General features: G+C 37.3%; 1 protein-coding gene across 2 annotated transcripts in view; it reads left to right on the top strand.

The window, feature by feature from the left end:
• Window positions 1-21,014, top strand: part of GDA (guanine deaminase) — a 34,479-nt gene extending 13,465 nt beyond the window's left edge. Inside the window, exons 6-15 of one of the 2 annotated variants that reach the window (XM_035558493.1) lie at window positions 2,188-2,215; window positions 3,694-3,801; window positions 4,887-4,994; window positions 7,588-7,685; window positions 8,657-8,724; window positions 9,157-9,303; window positions 12,585-12,703; window positions 13,435-13,462; window positions 14,125-14,184; window positions 14,797-21,014. In XM_035558493.1, coding sequence (XP_035414386.1) covers window positions 2,188-2,215; window positions 3,694-3,801; window positions 4,887-4,994; window positions 7,588-7,685; window positions 8,657-8,724; window positions 9,157-9,303; window positions 12,585-12,703; window positions 13,435-13,462; window positions 14,125-14,184; window positions 14,797-14,846 — 814 coding nt within the window. In that variant the 3' untranslated portion in view covers window positions 14,847-21,014. Of the gene's footprint in view, window positions 1-2,187; window positions 2,216-3,693; window positions 3,802-4,886; window positions 4,995-7,587; window positions 7,686-8,656; window positions 8,725-9,156; window positions 9,304-12,584; window positions 12,704-13,434; window positions 13,463-14,124; window positions 14,185-14,791 lie in introns of both variants that reach the window. The other variant, XM_035558494.2, reaches the window with a different exon arrangement.
• The last annotated feature ends 229 nt before the right edge of the window (window positions 21,015-21,243 follow it).

The raw sequence follows: 21,243 nt of genomic DNA, 5'->3' as shown, positions 1-21,243 counted from the left end.
CATCTTCTGAAGATGCTTAGGCAGATGTAGGACTTTGCTCATGGGACTATTTATACAGATGTGTAAATGTTTCAAATATGCTGAAAGAGTAAATACCTAACAGTATTGTAAACTTCTTAGAGCACTGGAGTGAAATTGCCATCTTATTTTTGCAAGTCATGCTGGAAAAATGCTGTTAAAAGTTAGAAATAGTCATGGGTTTCAAATAGTGTTTATATTTAGAGACATTTTGAAACATACAGTAGTAGTCACTTGCACTGCACTAACATTGGCTTTTGTTTACCTAAATCCCTGGTTTTCGTAATACAGTGAATCCCATTGAATGGACCTGAGAGTGGTAGCGCTTCCCGTTCTGCCATTTTTTAAAGCTTCAGAATTATCTAAATAGCTTTCCTTCAATTCCCATCTTGTGCCTTTACTCCCTTCCCATGCAATTATATTAATAACAAATGTTCCTCAGCTTTGGATGAGAGTGTGCCACAGGTACTCGACAGCTGTCTAGAGAAGAGATCTGTGCTTGTCAGCATAGATCAGGAGTACTCACCTCATAGGCCTGAACCTCCTCACCAGTACAATTTCAGAGGATGAAAAAACTCTCCCTTTAAGAGGGTGACCTTTTTATTAAAAAAAAAAAAGAGAGAGAAATGTGGTCTGTAACACTATCAGAAAATTTATTACACTGATTTCAATTCTTTGCAGTTAACCTACAGAAATGTTTGTACTGTAGGCACGGAGATAATATTCAGTTCAAAGTGTTTTGTTTCAATCTGCTCGTCTCCTGTGAACAGAATTGAATAAAAACTTTGTGAAATGAAAAGCAGAATATGTTATATGCCACTAGCAGTCATCTGGAAGTGGAACACCCATGTTCAGACCTGTTCTGAAGAAGAAGGTGGTTGTTTGAACCTGAGCTTATTTCCTTACAGAGAAGTACATAAATCAACAAAGCATAGGTTATTTAAAGCTAGGTCTTTCAGTTTTAAAACCATGCTGATTCTCTGTAATGCATGTGAAAAAGTATGAAAACAGCCATGCTGAGGTTTTGCATTATCTCTTGAGAATGGGATTTCTGTTACAATTTCTGATCTGGTGAATATTTATTATATCTGGTGAATCAGTAAGAGGAGAGATGGACAGAAGAAAACCTAATTCACCTTGCAAAGCTTAGCAACGGTGTGTTAAAACTCCTTTGTTCATTGCAGAAATTTAGCTTATGTCTCTCACTTTCAACCGGTGATCTGGCACTAGCCACAGTGTTGTGAATCTGGCCTCCAGCATTTATTTTCTTTTCCACCTAAAGATATTTGACAGATTTGATCCAATGTTTATTGTGACTAAAACTATGGAGTTTTTGGACTATAAACTATGACATAAAAATTCAGAGACCTGATCAAAATGTCTTGTAATGGCTTTTTGAAATTCTTTGTATACATTGTGCATACAAGTATTTAGGGTATTTCTTCTCTTCAAAGTAAAAGGAAGCTTTGTTTGCTGCATATTGCTCCATGAACAGTAATAACTGTCCATATTGGCTGCTGGAGGCTTTTCATAGAGTTCTCTGAGGTAGCTTCTTTTATTTCATGAGGTAAATCTACAGTGAGTTTTCTGTAAGGTTGATAGTTTATACACTAACATTAATATAAACATCTCTAGAAAATTAAGGGTCCTTTAAGTGCATGAGGACATCCGTAACTACTGTAAGGAATGTACGAAATATGGCGGCATCTTTTAAACGTGGGATTTTGAAATCATAATATGTTTAATGCTGTGATTTAAAATCATGGGCAGATAAGAGTGGGTCTTTTTTGTTTGTTTGTTTGTTTTTCTGAAGTTGCAACAGTAGGATATAATTATGTTTTCAATTAATTTAATGTAACATGTATTTGGTTTCCAGTGAGAACACAAAGTAATTACCATGTGTCTAAAGTTAATTATTGCAAATGAAGAAGATTCTGCATATTCAAGGTCAAATTCCCAACTAGCATAATTTCTTGTAACTGTCCTGGCTTGATTGTGTTGCATCTTTTTATTTCGTCTGAGAATCTGTCACGACTTCCTGTAAAAAGTTAATAGATGCCTAAAATGCTTAACAGAACATTTAAGTAAATATTTTCTCTATTTTTCATAATTTATAACACAGATCACAGGTGACAAATTTATAACAGATTTTTCTCTGTATTTTTTCAGGTTTGTTAGAAAGCTAACGGAAAGGCAAGTAAGTAGACTTCTCCTTTCTGTTCATTTCTGTATACAGAAAATGTTGTGTGAATACATGAAATAGTTAATCTCTTTGACAAATTCTGTTGACTTAGTGACAAGTCAATAAATATAGATCTTCCTGTATAGCAGACAGAAATCATCGGTCTGCAAAGTGTTCTTCTAGTTGTGTTGCTGTGAAATTGACTTCTAGCAGCACAAATTCAGATTTGTGTGGTCAGAACACAGCAGAGTAATGTTCTGTAAACATTCTTTATTCACTTAAAAGTGTTCAGCTTCCTGCAGAGGACAATTTTCTGTTAAAGATGGATGGAAGTCAGTCCATCACTCTGTGGTATATAAATAGACAAATAAAAGAAGTTTTCACCAACACAAATTGGTGTCTTTACAGCACAGTTACTAATCCATTACCATATTAGTATTTTGGGTCACCACATGTCTTCCAGTGTATTTCTAAAGAAATTCTGTAGGTACAGGTTGACACTCCAATATTAAAAGCAGGGATATTATTTTTCTTGTCAGCCTTTTCATTTTGATGGCTCAATTTGTCAACGTTTATAGCTCAAAGCATTCAAGAGTAGATGCCTAGAGTTTAATGCCTAAATCATATGTATTGGTAGAGTAAGTGTACTAAGTAAGTATACTAAGTAAGTATACTTCAGAAGTATATACTTCTAAGTATACTAAGTAAGTATACTTCAGAAGTCCTGAGCTGCTTGTGTCTGGGAGATGTTAAAAGAAACTGCAAGCCAAGATATTACATACTTTCTTCTAGTGGTTCCACATGCACAATGAAAGGTAGGTATTTCCTGTATCTGAAGGCAGAGTTGTAAAGCCACTGTCTAACTCTTAATGAAAAATTCAATCCAGAAGTGCAAAGTAAACACCTGTAGCTCTAGTTCAGGTATCCACTGTTTCCTACTGCACAGCATATCTGGTGTTACCAATAATCTTCCTGTCTGTTGAGTATAGAGACAGTAGAGTATAGGGACAGTTTGCTCCGCTCCATCATGAGCAGAGAAGATCAAAGATGAAAAAGGTTTTGACTTTACACATCTCTACAGATTTGCATCACTACCTCTTTGATGCTCACAGAAGCATGAATCAAAAAAAAGTCTGATTATCACTTATAATTCATACTTGACTGTGAGCAAATGTGAAGAAGCATCCAGTGCTTCTGCTGAAGTCTGGTAAAATCTCAGAGACTTGAGGAAAGAGTTCTAATGAAATGAACTTCACTGAGTTTTATTAAATTGGTTTTAAGGGGAACTTCTGTGATGAAGTTTCAGGATTCTCTTACTTTGAGGAGGAAGTTTCTGATAAAAATAAGAAAATGACTGCAAGCTTTATTCACATTGGCAAGGATGAAGAAAGGAATAAGCAATAAAGCTAACATCTAATTGTGTAAATGATTGTCTTAATTATGGTTACTGATACATATGTGGAATCACAAACATGTCTTTCTAATATTTTCAGTATCCAAGGGTACAACCTATAGTAACCCCCCGCTTTGGCCCTTCCTGCACAGAAGATTTGCTGCGTTCACTTGGTGATTTAGCACAAGCTCATGACCTACATGTGCAGGTAAATTCTGAGAGCATTGTTTACAACTTAAATATTATGGATAGGAAGCATAAAGATCAAGCAGTTGTCACAGTTTACACAAAGCACTTAAACCACATTCTTAACTTGGAACCTGTCTTTTAAATTCCTCTTAAATTATTAGTGGTACTCTACAAGAGCACTATGACCTCCACAGCAAATGAGAAAGCTCATAGCTTGAAGGATGCACAACTCATCAAGCCCCAGTGCATGGTTACTAGGAAACTGACACCAAGTATTGTAAGTTAGAGCAACCCTTGGGTTGATAAAGGTTGCTGTCCCTTGTCCAAAGTTGTTATGTCTGCCTGTCAGCCATCTGCTGTTTCTGTACAGGGCAGATTTCAGAAGAGAAAAGAATTGCTCATCTTTCTGTCTCGATTACTCATATTTCTATCTGATTTAACGTTGTTAACATTGTTGTAAAATTTCCTGTACAATAAGGTTTCTGCATTTAAATAAGGCATATTTTGAAGCTTATAAGTGTGTTGAATCTTTGATATTTTTCTTTTTTGGTTAAACAGTCCTAGTATATGTGGTTTTAAAGCTACACTATATTAGGGCTGTTTGTCATCACAAGCTGAGCATTTGAAAATACAGGGAGTACATGCTTCAGCCTCCACACAGGAGGAACCAGGTTTGTGTCTGAGACCAGAAATTAATCAGCCCGTCTGAAGATGCGTGGAGTAGTTAGCCTATATGTTACCCCGATCCCAGGGTCCACTCTGTGGTAGGCTTCTATCTTTCTTTCACCTCATGGTCATATCTATCATTTTATTTATTACTTTAACATTTGCCAAATAACAATTTGGTTGTTAAGTCACCACACTACTGGGACGGACTATCCAGGTATGCCTCCTCAGATCAAGTTTAAAGGAAGAAATTGAACTATTGTTTTGGATCACAGGGATCTCTCCAATGAAAATAGAAACCCAAGGACAAGATCTAGCTATATGCCTTAGAAAGACTATTTTCTATCATTATGTGCTTAGCACCAGCAGGTTGCTCAGAAGTTTGAAATGCTATAATGCTATTTAAAGAACTCATCGCTATTTATTTTCTCATTGCAGAGTCACATAAGTGAGACTGAAGAAGAACTCAGACTTGTGGAGAACATGTTTCCTTCCTATCAGAGTTACACTGACTTGTATGATAAAAACAAGCTGCTTACCAGCAAGGTAGCTGCATATCAACTTCCACAGCATAGCATAGAGTTATTCATGTATAGAATATTCTGGTTAGTTGTAGTTACCTGAAAAGTTTGTACTGTTTTGTCAAGGTCAGTGGCATCTGGGAGAGAGTAAATTGTTTCTATGTTCTTTGTTGCACAGGTTTTGGTGAAGTGACTGAAACTTTAGACAAGCCTATACTTTACATAGGCATTTTAGGGGAGATGAACAATAAAGGTATTTTATGCTCCCTGAGCCTGTTTTTAAGGGTCCAAACAGGGCTGGGGACAGTAGGATTGGAAGGAGGATAGATAAAGCTGGTAATGTAGGAGCTGGTAATTCTTGGGCAGTAGCCAGTTATCTTCATATTACAGTGTTCTTGCACACTGCTTTTTCCTGTACATTTTTTTTCTATGGATTTACAGTAGGACCAACTTCAAATTTTGTAATTTTTTTTTTAATGGAAAAGTAGCTTGTCCTGTTGTGTTCTGTGTGTGAACCTCACATACACACAGGTATACTCTACTGTTCCTACTAACCCAAAGCATTCTCAGCTGATTTTACCAAGTATTGACAGGCACAGTGGCCCGAAAATTTGAAATTAATTAAAGTTTTAAACTGGTTAGGTAAAAGCAAGCAGATTTGATAACTGCTCACAGGAAGTACAGGTTGGAGTGTCAGTCACACCTTCTTAGACATCAGAGTACCCATGCAAGAACAAATATAAACAGCCTAACTACAGCCAAAATGCTTAAACGCAAGTCAAACTGATTTAAAATTTTACGATGGAATTTTCAAAGGCACAAAGGACAGCTGCAAACTTCATAGGAATTAATTAGTGAACTTCCTTTTCTGTCTTTGAAAATTCTCCCCAGTAAATTATTTATTTACAGTCCGTTTTACGTGAGAAATCAGTACAAACTACATAAGTATGTACCCAATATTAACTTTTGTTCTTGCATAGTACTATGCACGTTTCTTTTTGCATCAGCATGCTAGAGATAATACTAGCACTGTAAAAATATGGGTCTCAGCTCTGTCAGTTCATATCAAATGTTTATATCTCCAGCACTGAAAATGGTCACTGAAAACTGGGTTTACCAGTGCCTTCGGATACCAGGCTTCTTGTTCTTTGAGGAAGCATCATATTAAAGACAAACATAACAAAACAGCAGACATTTCCCCCTCCCCAGTCACCAGAACCAAGACAACAAATTAAATTTTTTTTTTAGATTTTCAGAGCTGTGGCTGAAATACTTCATAGAATCATAGAATCATTTATGTTGGAAAAGACCTTCAGGATCGTCAAGTCCAACCATCAGCCTGACCTACTGAGCCCTGTCACTGAACCATGTCTTAGTGTCACATCCGCACATCTGTTAAATACCTCCAGCGATGGGCACTTCACCATTACCCTGGTCAATGCTTGTTCCAATGTTCCAGTGTTCCAGTTCTTGACCACCCTCTCCATGAAGAAATTCTTCCTTGTATCTGACCTAAACATCCCCTAATGCAACTTGAGACCATTTCCTCTTATCCTGTCACTTGTTACCTGAGAAAAGAGACCAACACCCTCCTCGCTGCAGCCTCCTTTCAGGTAGTTGTGGAGAGTGATGAGGTCTCCCTCTAGCCTCCTCTTCTTCAGACTGAACAGCCCCAATTAAAACAAAATGATGGCATCCCATCATTTTTTTTTTTTTTTAAAGTAGAGATCATCAGATTTACGGTTCTACAGCTATCATTTGTAGATCCTTAACTTAAGATGTGACCATTTTCTATGCCTATTCAGTTGCATTTGAGCTTGATGAGTAGAGAGCAAGGATGTAGTGCCATTAGGAGATGCCCAGTGAAAACAGTCTGTGTGCAGTTCTCATTTATATCAGAAGATTGCAAGGCCTTACAGCTTTTGCCCTATCATATTCATCTCTTTGATGGGGCATTTGGCACATGAGGTAATCTGAAGTAGGTTTGTCTGGGAATAATTATTTTATGTCCTATTAAATGATACTATCCTGTACCTCTACCTTCTGTATATATCACTATTGAACTTGTCTTTAAAATTAGCAATGTAGGCCAAGAAAAAAAAATTGCATTGCAAATGAACCAGTTTTAATTGAAGAATATTCTAGATGCAATCTAGTGGAAAACTTTAGAGAGAAAACTGGAAACACGCTAAGTACATACATCTTACATTTTATCTGTTACACTCTTGGCCCCAATACTTAATCTCTGTGGTAGCTATGAAATACACATCATAAGGTTACTACAGTACTATGCCAGATAGGCAGTTCTTGCTTTTGTTTCTTGCAGCTAGCTCATAAGTGACAATCACAACCACCACAAGATACCACAGCACCCTATCTTTTTATATAAATAAATGAAAATATGCAGAGGGAGTGATATCTTAGGCTTATTGAAGTTAATGAGAGTTCCTCCCTTCCTGATTTCAAAAGCTTCATTCAAGAATTGCATGCCTTTACCCTTGCTGGTAACAGGTACCCTTTAAAAAAAAAAAGTCTGTTAAAAGCAGTGCAGCAAAAAATTTACAGGTACTGAAGAAAATGCTATTTTTTCTAAAATTGTTGGTTTTGTCTTTCTTTAGACAGTGATGGCTCATGCCTGTTATCTTTCTGACGAAGAGCTGGAACTTTTTAATCTTCGTGGATCTGCAGTTGCACATTGCCCCAGTTCTAATTTTTCGTAAGTCAATAAAATAAGTTAATGGTGTACAACTGGAAAGAGTTGTTTTTCACATAGTATGAAGATACTGTAAAATCATAAAATGGCTCGGGTTTTAAGGGACCTCAGAGATCATTTACTTCCAACCCCCTTGCCATAGGCAGGGACGCCACCCACTAGATCAGGTTGCCCAGGGCCTCATCCAACCTGGTCCTGAATACCTCCAGGAATGGGGCATCCGCAGCCTCTCTGGGCAACCTGTTCCAGTGCCTCACTAGTCCAGCCTACAGTAAGAAGGCCGCATATATCATATTCCATTTCAACAGAAGTGACACACTGGATCAAGCATGACTGTTCATGTTCCACTTCTGTGTGGTATGCTCTGGACTGACATTATTTTTGAGTATAATCACATATATATGAATATTTCTTTTTTTAAACTTAATTTCTTATGACTGTCCTATCAATGGCAGATTTAGGCCAACATCCTTCTCCCCCAGAATACATACGTTATTGGGAAATGGGAAAGGGTGAAATATACTTACATTAACAGAAATTATATACTATACAGTATCCTGTCAGGGTACTACATATTAACAGTCATTTTGCCTATAACATAATCAGTAGCTTGTTTGCAGTGGCTTACTGGAGCTTGCAAAATGATCTCCCATCTCCTGGGAGTACACTTTACATCATATTTGGATTTTTTTGACAAACATGCTAAGAGCTTGTTTTCAAAAGATAACTCTGAAACTGTTTTGTTAGAAAACTAAAAGTTTTCATTAGGAAAAGTTGTTTTTACTTTTAGTGATTAAAACCCATCATCCAGATTTATGAATGTGAATGGTCCATTCCTGTTTAATAAACATGATGTATTACATGTAGTCTGAGAACCCTTGTCATGAAACTGCCCAAAGTCCTCCCTTTACTGAACTGCAGGAATCAATTTTCCTCTCTGTATAATATAGAAGCCATCTCTTTTTCCAATCCAGGTTGAGCAGTGGCATCTTAAATGTGCAAAAGGTTCTCAAACACAATGTGAAGCTTGGCCTCGGCACAGGTTGGTAGCTTTCTTAGAAAAGGGTCTATTTTAGAAATTGCTGGAAAATACAAAAACATACCCTCATGTTTGTATTGAAAAGTCATCATGCCTCCAATTTGTGGCCTGTTTTTTTGTTTGTTTGTTTGTTTGTTTGTTTCACTGTTTAATATGTAGGGGTGGTCAAAAGATGTTTGAGAAGTTTTGTTCCTGCCTTAACAGTAAACTGCCTTAACAACAACTTTTCCAGATTAAGTTTCTGTTCTGCATTGTATTTTATTTACCTGACCTTGTAGAACCCATGTCAGGAATCACCCATTCAAAGACAATGCTTAGCAGTAAAACTTTTCATGTTTACTACCTCTTGCACTTTGTAACACTTAAATCAAACTCATAATAATTTAATCCAGAGATATTCCCAAAGTTTGTTTCTAAGATTCTTATCCCTTCTAGATGTTGCCGGGGGATATTCAGCTTCTATGCTTGATGCTATCAGGAAAACAATGATGGCATCTACCACCCTTCAAATTAATAAACTGAATGAAAGAGGACTAACTCTTAAAGAAGTTTTTCGACTTGCAACTTTAGGAGGAAGCCAAGGTAAGAAGAAATTTATTTATAATATATGGAGAGAACTTCAGCTTTTTTTTTGATATTATGTCTCCCTGTCTATAAAAGATGGTTGAACTTAAAGATTTTCTGGTTCCAGAGTGAAGTCTAAAATTATATTTGCTTGGCACAGATTTCTTTCACTCTCTCATAACAATACCACTCACTACAGAAAAGCATTTGTATTAGTACTGAGAGTTTAATAAAGGCATCCTAATGATTTTTCAGGGCTGTACATTTTATTTGAAAAGATCCTTAGACTTCTTAATCATTGGTCCTTGTAAATTTGTCACACCAATTGGAAAGACTTTGTTTTCTCAGCAACCAAAATGTAACGAAAAGCTGTGCAATTACTGTAAAATCACGCATCCTGTTTGTCATCAGTTTCTAATTTTGTTTCTTCTTGTTGAGATCTCAATGAGGCAGCTTTTGACTGTCTTTTCAGTAAATCAAAACATTATGCAAATTGCCCCTTGGTGGGAGTACAGCACAAAGTTTAAGCAGGATATGTATCATAGTTATTTATGACAAAATTGCATCTGCAGAATATAGTCATATAGTATATATGTTATTCTGTCTCACTGGAATGTTTTGCCATGATCAGTATGCACATATGGATTTATACAATTAGCAAAGTTTTAGCAGAACTTGTATCATTTAGCAGAGAGCAAATCCACATCTAAGTAAAAATTTGTTACAGTTTTAGTCAACAGAAAAGCACCCTCTTCCTCCTGAAGAACTGGTCCCAAGTCTTTCAGTGTAACATTTTTGTTGTTGTGAAAAAATACCAATTAATTGGAAACTATTAGTGGAAGCTTGAAAGATGTAGTGAAAATGTCTTCAAGCAGGTCCTGTCTGGACTGTGGGACAAGGACTGTAGGGTGTAATGGGGAAGTAGGTAAGAAAGAAAATGGGCAGAGGACAAAAAAGAGGGGTCCTTTTTTTTTTCCCCAGAATATGTACTGTACTCATCTTGGTTGAGAGTAAGTTAGTTCATATACAGAATGGAAGACTAAAATCCCAGACTTGTGTTTGGTTTCCCTTCCCAACTACTCTTGTGCTTGTTTTATCTGGGTTCTTAAGCTTACAATAATATAGTAAGATTGTTTATGTATTGATTTTGACCGGTTCTATCACTTGCAAGGGTAGAATATAAATTACTTGTTCAGCCTTCCAGTAATCCAGACAAGTACTGTTTGGGGAAATTTAAATGAGAGATTGTTTTTCTTGTCTTAATTTGCTTTGCTGAGACCCTAAACACTTATCACCCTCTTGTGTTTATTTTAAAAACTGCATTCTGTTCACAAACCTAAAAGAATGTGACATAACTGTAGTTGAAACTGGTAGACAGCCAAAACATTTCACCATTTTGAGGAGTTTCAACATTTTTAATGTATTGTATATATAACATGTATATATATTATTCATACATATTATGTATTATAGATTATAGCTGTTTATATAAGTGTATACCATTCATTAGGTAAGGAATTGACTGGATGGCTGCACCCAGAGAGTTGTGGCCAATGCCTCTATGTCCAGATGGAGACTGGTGATGAGTGGTGTTCCTCGGGGGTCCATCCTGGGACTTGTGCTGTTTAATATCTTTATAAATGCCTGGACAGGCTGGAGAAGTGGGCCCGCATGAACCGCATGAGGTTCAACAAGGCCAAGTGGAAGGTGCTGCACCGGGGTCGGGGCAATACCAGACATGGGAGAAGAACTCACTGAGAGCAGGCCTGCAGAGAAGGACCTGGGGGTTCTGGTGGACAAAAAACTTGACATGAGCGAGCAGTGTGTGCTTGCAGCCCAGCAGGCCAACTGCATCCTGGGCTGTATCAACAGAGGGGTGGGCAGCAGGTGGAGGGAGGTGATTGTGCCCCTCTGCTCTGCCCTTGTGAGGCCCCACCTGGAGTGCTGCGTCCAGGTCTGGGCCCCCAGCACAAGAAGGACGTGGGGGTGGTAGAGTGGGTCCGGAAGAGGCCCATGAAATTGATCAGATGGCTGGAGCGCTACGCCTATGAAGAAAGGCTGAGAGAGCTGGGGATGTTCAGCCTACAGAAGAGAAGGAACCAGGGAGACCTCATCACAGCCTTTCAGTACTTAAATGGGACTTATAAAAAAGGAGATCAACTTTTTACTCAGGCAGATAAATGATAGGACAAGGGGAAATGGTTTTAAACTAAATGAGGGGAGTTTTACATCAGATGTTAGGAGGAAATTCTTCACTGTGAGGGTGGTGAGGCACTGGCACAGGTTGCCCAGAGAAGCTGTGGATGCCCCATCCCTGAAGGTGTTCAAGGCCAGATTGGATGGGGCTTTGAGCAACCTGGTCTAGTGGGACATGTCTCTGCCCATGGCAGGGGGGGTTGGAACTGGATGATCTTTAAGGTCCCTTCCTACCCAAGCCATTCTATGATGTTATGATATAATATGCAGATAACTTAAAAACTTCAAGCTATCCTAAGTTATTTTCAAGCAACCTCAAAGACCTCTATTTAGGTATTCCATAAATCCTTTCACTTAAGGTAAAATTGTAGGTTTTCAGTGCTTGTGGACCCAAAAACCAGAGGCTGCAATGAAGCATGAAATAATAAAGCTGGATAACAGAGCATAAGACAAGTCTTACAGCTGGGTATGGGACCTGCATATCTGGCTATGACTTTTTTTCCTACCATGTTGTTTTTTGTTATTACTGATTACCCTTAGTTAAGCTCTCAACAAACCTTTTATTATCAAATTATATATTACTATTGTAGTATGTCCATACAACCTGTCAACGTTGCTTAAAGTGTTTTATAAACAGTTTAATCTTACACTGCCTTTGCAACATGAATATTATTATCTAATTTACGGTTTCTCTGACTTCCTCTCGACACCCCTTTTGGAATATAGTTTTTGCAATGTAAGCAATTATTATTCCACTTTAAACAGTTGGTGGTCTATACATCAGATCTGCAATGACATAAAATCGAAAGAGAACATTCAGAGAACAAAAATTAAGAGGGGTTCAAATTCTTTCACAGATTTCCTTTATGCTTAACAGATGCCCTCCAAAAATTCATCAAAATACACATGATTTTTATGAGAAGTTGCTTAAAAACTCAGATGCTAACCTACACACTCTATTTGCTTTTATGTTTTTCTTTGCAGTCCTCTAAATTCTTGTGTTTTTTTTTTCATGAACATCACAAACAGGTTGCTAGATGCTTCCGTATAATGGAAGGAGGCTTGCACTGAGTATCTGTTTGTGAGCTTATTTTCTTTTTCAGCTCTAGGACTAGATGATGTGATTGGAAACTTTGAGGTTGGCAAAGAATTTGATGCACTGCTCATCAACACCAAGGCTTCAGACAGCCCTTTTGACTTGTTCTCTGGTGATACTTTTGAGGTAATCTGAACAGGATTAATGATCCAGAAAATTACTGGAAATAATGTGGGGAAGGTCTGTGATACAGGCAGAATGTAAGTCTCTTCAGGGTCTTTCCAGTAACAGGAACTGGGTGTAGTGCTCTACTGCTGTCTGTATCTCAAACCAAGAGGTACAGGGATTTTATCAGAATCTCACTGTCTCAATGACAGGCATATATCACCATGAAAAAAAAATGCATGTAGCATTTTAATGCAGTGGGTCTAGCTGATAATTAGGGTTAGCTAAGTGCACTACCAAAGCACTGCAGCCAAGGAAAAACTATTAGTTAACTTTTTGAGTTAAAACTCAATAATGGCAATCTGTTCCTAAATGAAGCTGAATTACCTTGGCTTCACTAGTGTTGTAAACTGAAGCTAAATTGGCAGTTCCTGGGACTATAAAAACGTTTACAATTTTGCCTTATTTTTCCAAAAATAAATGATTTTGAGAGCTCTAAAAAGAGGAAAGTATTGTTTTAGCCATATACTTGTTTATACTGTCAAATTTGTGCAGTATTTTCTTCCGGAGACATACATCCTCCCTACTGAAAATTAATTATGACAAAACATGTAGATTAAGTTTTAATTTTCCTGTCTGCAGGCATATCTAGGAAAACTCTTTTCATCAGTTGTTTTCATCAGTTTCTAATAATTATCGTCTGGGTCTGCAGATACTGCTTTCTGAATTTGCTTTTCTCCCATTTTTTACAGGACAGTCTTGAGAAGTTCCTTTATCTAGGTATGTGCATAAAGCTCTCATGTTGTTGTATATGTCACAGATGTTCTAAATCAATGTGGAGGTTCCTTTGCATTCATTTATAACTGCTGAGTAAGAATTAAATAGTATATCTTTTGAACAAAAAAGAACAAAAAGTAGTCAGTTTAGCATGAACGGGTGCCTAAGTTTAATTGCCAGATTTATAGCCACATCTATCTTTATCTATAGCAAGAGCTAAATCATATTTCACAGAAAAGTAATACTGACTTTCTTATGCAATGCCTATCACCAGTTCAGAACAAAATCTGACTTCTGCAGACCAGTTGCTGTTGTGGTACCTGAGTGGTACTGCTGCCTGGTACCTGAGTTAGTTCAGATAGTATGCAACAGCTATTTCTGTACAGGTGTATATTTGCAGGTTTTGAATCTGCTAAATACATGGAAAATACATGACACCACTGCAGCAGCTGATGGGTCGTTTAATGCCCATTGATGTTTATGGTGTTTATGGTATCTGACTATTTCTCTTGAAATACACTTTCTCAGTCTTAGGAAATGGGTAACTGAACATATGTATTTCTTACATATGTAAGAAAACTGTTCTTGTGGATTGCATAATTTTAATTAATAAAATCAGTGCATAGAGTTATGTGCAATTCTCTCTTTTGACTATGTTATTTCAGGCGATGACCGGAATATTTCTGAAGTGTACGTGGCTGGAAAGCAAGTGGTTCCTTTTTCAAGTTCAGTATAAATCCATTTTTCTTTTGCAAAATACTCTGCTGATCTCTCTGCCTATGATTTGGAAAAAAATGGATAAACACAGTGCCTGATCATCAGGAATGACATTTCATTTATGTTTAATGTTTTAAAACTTGCAAATGTGAGAAAATTCGTTAGATCTTTCAAGAATTATGTTACCAAAATTGTCACAGTTCTAAGATGAAACAGGCGTTTAAATTTCTCTGTAAAAATAACATATGTGCACCGTCAAGGAATTTGTTAAATATCTTACTTGAATAGGACAACTGGTGTTCCTTTTAACAATAATGTAAGAAGTATTAAGAAGAGCAAACAAATTCTCACTGTCTAGAAGATGTTTTAATTGAAAAAAAAGGCCAGTGCTGGTAAATCATTTTTGAAAATAATGAATATCACAAACAAATGTAATTTCCTTTATATTATCACTAAGTATGGAAAATTTAATGGCATTTGAGGGCATTCAGAACATTTTTCATTTTTGTTTATGTATGTGATTAGTTTTTAAATTTTAATTTTAAATATTTTTTAATTGAAATTAATTAAGAAGTATGTATTTATAAGTAACTAAGGGTCCTTATTATCAACAAGCTCAGGTTTATCATTAGCAGTCACGCAGAAGAGAACTGGTGGAAGAACCAAGTGAAAAATACAGAATTGGTCAAACAGGCACAAGCTGCAAGAGCGGAAAGGCTGCGCCATTCTGTGATGCTGTGAGCTGAAACTACATTTCCTCAAATTTCACTCTGATGTTTAGAAGCAGTCTGCCTCATCTTCCACCTATTCTCTACCCACTTGTTGAATCTCCTTCAGCTGAGTGACCACTGAATGAAACTCACGTAAAAACAGAAGCAGGCACTGAGGTGTCTGAGTGTGCTTCTCGATGCCAAACAAATACTTTTTTTCTGGACTAGAGGGCGTGCTTCCTCTACTTCAGCCTCTTGCAGAACCTTACTAAATTCATTTGCTCCTGATTATTCAGACTATGAGTTATAAAATGTCCCTTCTGCTTTCTGTACTAGAAGTGAGTATGTTTAAAACAAAATCTGCAAGAAATGTCTATCTCTCGCTGTTACCACCTTTGACTTGAGGTGTTAATTCCTCTCTGGAAAGAAGCAACTCAGTTTCAGTGTGGTCCTCTGTGTCTTTCAACACTGGAACAGTAATTCCAGCCCTATAAAATGCCAGCTAAAAACAACAACAACAACAAAAAAGTGTGCTTTTTATTTTATTAGTCCACATGATTTCCTTTCTTAAAAAAGTGTATTTCCCAGCTTGTTATTGGAGGTTTTGTTTTGTTTTGTTTTTCCAATAGTTTGAGAAGGGAGTTTCTTGTTCCTTTATTATTATTATTATTATTTTTAATGCAAAGAATATGAACTTTAATTTCAGTGTCAGTGGAGACAATATTGCACTGCATTGCTATATATATGTGTTGAGTATGGTTTTGAGGCTTCCTTCAAACTCCTTTGATTTCAATGAGCTTAGTTTCATACTTTTATCTCACTGTCTGATGATACAAAGGCACAAGACCTCCTTATGCTTCTAAAACAAGGGAGGTAACTGCATCAAAGTCTCACTCTGGGTCTGTGTACAAGGGAACATTTGGCCTAGTATCGCTAACAACTTGCTCTGATTTTAACAAGCATTTTCAGAGCTTACATACATTTAAGGTTATGCCTAGATGAGACAGTTTAGCATCAAATACAAGCTAGCTTAGGCATTGAAAGTACCTAAAGTCATTTTCAGTGTGGTTGTGTGTGTGTGTGTGTGTGTGTGTGTATTTTTTTTTCTTGACGCAGAGTAGCCCTACTGAACAGCAAGGTATTTTGGCTTGCATATGCCACCCTAAAGCAGCTGCAGTGCTTGCTCATGTAGAGTTAGCTCAGGTATCTTCACATGGCACTGGTCTGTGCTATATGTTTGCTGAAGTATACTCTTTGTTTCCATTATCTTTAATATAATAATTTTTAATAATTCCTAAGGCTTTAGGATTTAAGATATAAAGATTAAAGTTTTCACATTCCATCAAGGTGTCTGCTTAAAAAGATTGTTCTTCATGTGTCCCAATTAGATACATAGTAGCACACTTTCTTGGCAAATACAATCTGCAATTCTTTACCTTGGTTTCCTGATTCAGGGAGCATTTTTCCTCATGAATTTTGACATGAATTAATTGACCAAATTTCACATTCCAAAACCAAAGATCTGTGAGACATATGTTTTAATTCTCCAGTTACTGTCTGAAACTATTTTTAGGGAGTTGCATGGTTTACAGCTTTGGCTTTCCTGTAGGAATGTATTTTGGGACATAGAAAGATTACGCAGCTTTGTGTACTATGTATGTTTGTGCTGTAGTTCTTTGCTTCCAGAGCTATGAATTATATCAACACTTTTATTTAGTGGTAGTCCAAACCGTGCCTGACTTTATTGCTTTCTTGCTATTTTGTGGTGTTGTTAAGAATGGGATTCAGTATTTCTTCTTGAAAGATTTGGCAGGGGGAGGAGGGATTGCTTATTTGAAAACTAGGAATACAGAAAAAAAATTCTAACAAGCTCAATACTAGCTCCTGCTGGCCCATTTACAAAGGGACTCCCTAGGAAAAGTACTGCCAGTGAGCTTTGGATTTGAGTATGGGATGTGTAATGAGTAGTTTCCCACTTGTTAAAATTCAGGCACAAGGCAGGAACTTAGCTTTTTGATTACAGCTTTACTGGTGTCTGGTAGCCAGACACAGGCGAGACTTAGAATTGGAGAATCAACTTTTCAAGAATCTCAGCTGAAGAAGGAGCTCTTCCTGCAACACCATACATTCCCCACGACAGGGGAGGAGCATGGGCCAAGATGAACAGTGTTCCATTGGACTTAGAGGTGCTTAGTGGTAAAGAAAAGAAGCCAGAATTTGGTGTGAGAGGAAGCCAGTGGAGGAATTAATATAGCCCTGTAAAGAACAAATCGGAAGGTAGTTTCAATAGAAGCATCTTAAACAGAATTGAAGGAAGCAAGACTGTAATGCCAGAAAAAAAAATAATGAAGTAGGGCCCCCTGAGGTAGACCTAAAAGCTCTTTCAGTGGAAGATGGCTTACACACTGAAATCTTAACGTTTTAGGAGAGTCAGAGGATGTGTTAGCCAGACTTCTCTGAAGCAATTTTGGGAAAGTCACTGAGGATCCCACTGTGAAGTATTAGTCCTTGGGACTCTCTGGTTATGTGCAGATAGCCAAGATGCTTGGTGCAGTAGGAGAATATCAGTAGATGAAATCAGTTACTGTTGATACTCATACGTCTACACCGTATGCAGTCAGTGCCTACATATAGTCTGATTCCTTGGATGAATGTCCCCACTGCTTACGTGGTCTGAAGCAAGCAAAATAATTAGTGCAGATGCTTGAAGTCTCTATTAGAGGTTGGAGTGTATCTGGCATGAAACTGAGCCTCCAGTGTAGATTCTTCCAAGAAAAACTTAATCCTTGGTGGTATACCAAAACCACCCTACAAACTGAACCAATATTCTGTAAGTGAGGCTGACTGGGAAATTCACTTCAAAACACCACTACTATCTCAAACCAAAAGTGCTAACAGAGGCAAGGACATAGCACCGTTCCCCCTCCATACTTATTGCCACAGAAAATAAATGAAAGCAACTTCCCTTCTCCTCCTTCCTCTTCCAAAAAGAAATAAAATAATCATTAAAAAAAAAAAAAAAAGTAAGTAGAAATAAGCCAACCACACGCTAAGGGGAGATGACTAAGTAGAAGAAAAGATAATTTTCAGTCAGCATAAAATGATATCATGCTATTGACTTAAGATAAAGCCTCTGGAAAAATGTACATGCAACCGTTTCCAGATGTCAGTCCCCATTAGTTGTCTTTCCAGATCGTGGATGGGATCTTTATTTTTAACGTTTCTTTGTGTTCAATGTCAACAAACCATTCAGACAAAAATAAGTGTAGTTTGTGGAAAGCTTGCTTGTTGGGACAATGTGCTTAATGTGTTCTATGTTCAGATGACCAGTTATTTATTATAAATGGAGTATATTTGAATTACTTTTATATGTTGATCTCATTGTGTCGCGTTAGTTTTTGATTATTAATGAAATGCAAGTAAGTATCGCTTATGCATTATGCAGCATTATTTGAATTATTCATGTGTGGCAAGTGGAATTCTTCACTTTAAAATGTTGGCTTGGCCTAATGTTTATATTTATTGTGTGGTTTTGTGCAATCAGAAAGCTTTATAGAAAAAAAAATATATTTGTTCACTGTACTGAGAATTTTCATTATTGTAACTGGAATTTCTGTCAAAAAGAGATGTTAAAATGACCCTGTTTGAAAGTCTGTGCCTGATTATACAGTCATGAATTTAAAAAAAAAAAAAAAAAAGTATAATGGTTTTATAAAAGCTGACATGAATAGTAATGTTTTAATAAAAAAAAATTACAGAGAAATAGATTTTTTATTCTACTCATGATTGTGCAATGCAGATTAGCAAAAGTTAATCATTCTTCCTAAATATCTGCTAGTCTACTGAGCAAAGAATATAACTCTGATTGCACATTTAACAAGAATATACATGTTTTGAAAAAGAAAAAGCCTAACTTCTTTCAGAGAACATCTCAATTTTAATTGGAAATTATATTAACAATATTACTCAGAAAGAGTTTGAATAAGTTAAGCTTTTCCATAAACAATTCATAACAGATGGTAGGGTGGACAGCTTCTAAAATAGTGCTGGGTTTGTGTGCTTAAATGGTGATATATTACATGCAGCCCTGTGTATAGTAGTGGTCAACACATCTCTAAAGAGATGGTGCGCAAGTAGAAGGAATATCAGAAAAATGAAAAAAAAAAAAAAAAGAAGGAACATGGGGAATTTGAGAAAAGACTGAAAAAAATTTTGTAAAGAGATTTCAAAAGGCTGGTAGTAGAATGAAAAATAATTCAAAGTAGAAATAAACTGAACTATGGACTAGGGGAGGTCAGAAAATCACGATGACATATCAATGAAGTTTTAGGTGGGAAATGCTCAGAAAATATGACATTTTTTTCAGGCTGTATTCTGTTAAATCATAGACTTCGTTCCTTCAGAAGGTCATTGAAGCCCAACAATGGAACAGATTTCCAAAGCGAAGCAGTTATTTATGTGCTTAGAAAAAGAGCCCAAATTATCACAGCCAATTATAACACTTTTCAACCTCTCAAAATCTACTTCAAGATTTAAACCAAAATTACCTGTAACAACTCCAGAAGAAACCTAATACAAGTTAGGCTTTATCTTCACATCTCCCGTGAAACATTTGGCATTGGCCAGGTCAGATACTGAAGCAGTCTGAGCTCAGGGAAGAACCTCTGCTCATGCATGCCCCACACATCATGCACCTTATGGTGCCATGATGACAGACTCCAGCACAGGAAGAAAAGTATCTGGTGTGGTTAGACTTTCCTGAAAATGGGCTGTTTTAAAAATCAGCTTGTTTTCAAGTCCAGAACACTGCAGAGAGCACAGCACATTTTATACTGCACATACCTAATAGGGAACTTAAAGCTACCAGGAACTTTGGCCTAAAGTTTGCTGTTGTTGTTTTAAGCCCTGCTGCTGTTATGTGTAACAACTTACGCTTCTCTCGAAAGAGAAGCAAGCAAATGACATCTGCAAGGCTCTCAAAAGAAACAACAGCAACAAAAACAATTCTTAGCAAGCCAAAAGGACATCAGCAACAATCTGCTATGTAAAGTTAATAAAACTGTTAGTTTTCCTCGAAAGGCTGAGCAGTGCTTTTGGAGGGCAGTTTCCTGGAAATTTCAATGGAATTTTTTTCTTGGAAAATGTCCTAAATCAGCGTGTGCTTCAACCAATGAGATCTCCTGTGGCTTCTGCAAGCGGCAGCGATTTGTGCAGAAGTGAATGCAATAGGCATGCCTGGAGTCATACTTTCTCCCTGGCCAGGACTCAGACTTGCGTATTCAGTTCATGGTTTCTCGCAGACTTCATTTTAATTTGAAAATAAGTGGTATGAATGAGTACAACCGGGAGAAGGATAAGGCTTGAAAGACAATCTTACGCCCACCCACCTAAAACTTCAACTCAAAAGATCTCTCCCATCAGGAAAGTATTATGTTTGCACAACTCTTAGGCTCAGTGTTTTGGCTTCATGACTTGAGTCAGCAGGTAGCAAACACAGCCAAGACCAGGATGTGAAATGTAAGCAGCTGACATAAACATAAAAACATTTTACCTTGGTCTGTGTTTGAGTCACCAGAAGCTTTGCTTAGCCCTGTGCTCCTAGGCTCCTTTACATAGAAAACTCCCTGGAGCTAAGCCTTCAGTAGAAGGGACCAGTGTTGGTGACAACTGAAGATTTTGATCTCTGTGTCCTATCTGACCTGGCTTTGGAGATGGGTTGTGTGCTCCTTTAAAAGCTTTTGCTGATGAAGCTTTTAAGAAGTGATTACACGTATTCATTAGCTGTTGAAGATAGCAGACTGTCAACCCTTGCTTCTATATGAGCCTTCTTTCCCCAGGGGAGAATGGGCATTTCAATGCAGTGAGCTTTCCTGATTCTGGTCCTTGGTTTTGTCAGCTTGTCACCTATCGTGTGTAGGCTCTGTTTTGTTCTTTCATGAAGAATACCAACCAGGACTTATGTTGTTGAATGCCTCCTCCCTGTTGTGCTTATGTGTAACTTCAAGGAAGAACAATGTATTTGGAAAAAGTGCTATATGTGATTTCCTCTGTTCTGCTTGGTTTTGATCATGCTAAATGGGAACTTATGTGCTGTTGAAACAAAATAAAGTGGCCTTGCGTTTACACCAGCCCCCATCTGTTTCTGTGTTTGACTTTGGAGGAGAGAGGAGGAAGGTGGCAAGCTGACTAATGAAGATTTACACTGAAGACCATAATACATGGCAAAGTGTCAGCGAAGCACAATACTGGGGAACTCAGACGCACCCATTGTAGAGGGTTGTAAACTGCTTCATATGTATGACGTTATTTTAAGGGATCTTTTTCCAGACTCTAAATTCTTAAGAGCATTTGATGTAG

The sequence above is a fragment of the Cygnus atratus genome, chromosome Z (assembly GCF_013377495.2).
Source record: "Cygnus atratus isolate AKBS03 ecotype Queensland, Australia chromosome Z, CAtr_DNAZoo_HiC_assembly, whole genome shotgun sequence".
NCBI classification, from domain to species: Eukaryota; Metazoa; Chordata; class Aves; order Anseriformes; family Anatidae; genus Cygnus; species Cygnus atratus.
This window is presented reverse-complemented; position numbering and strand designations above follow the sequence as displayed.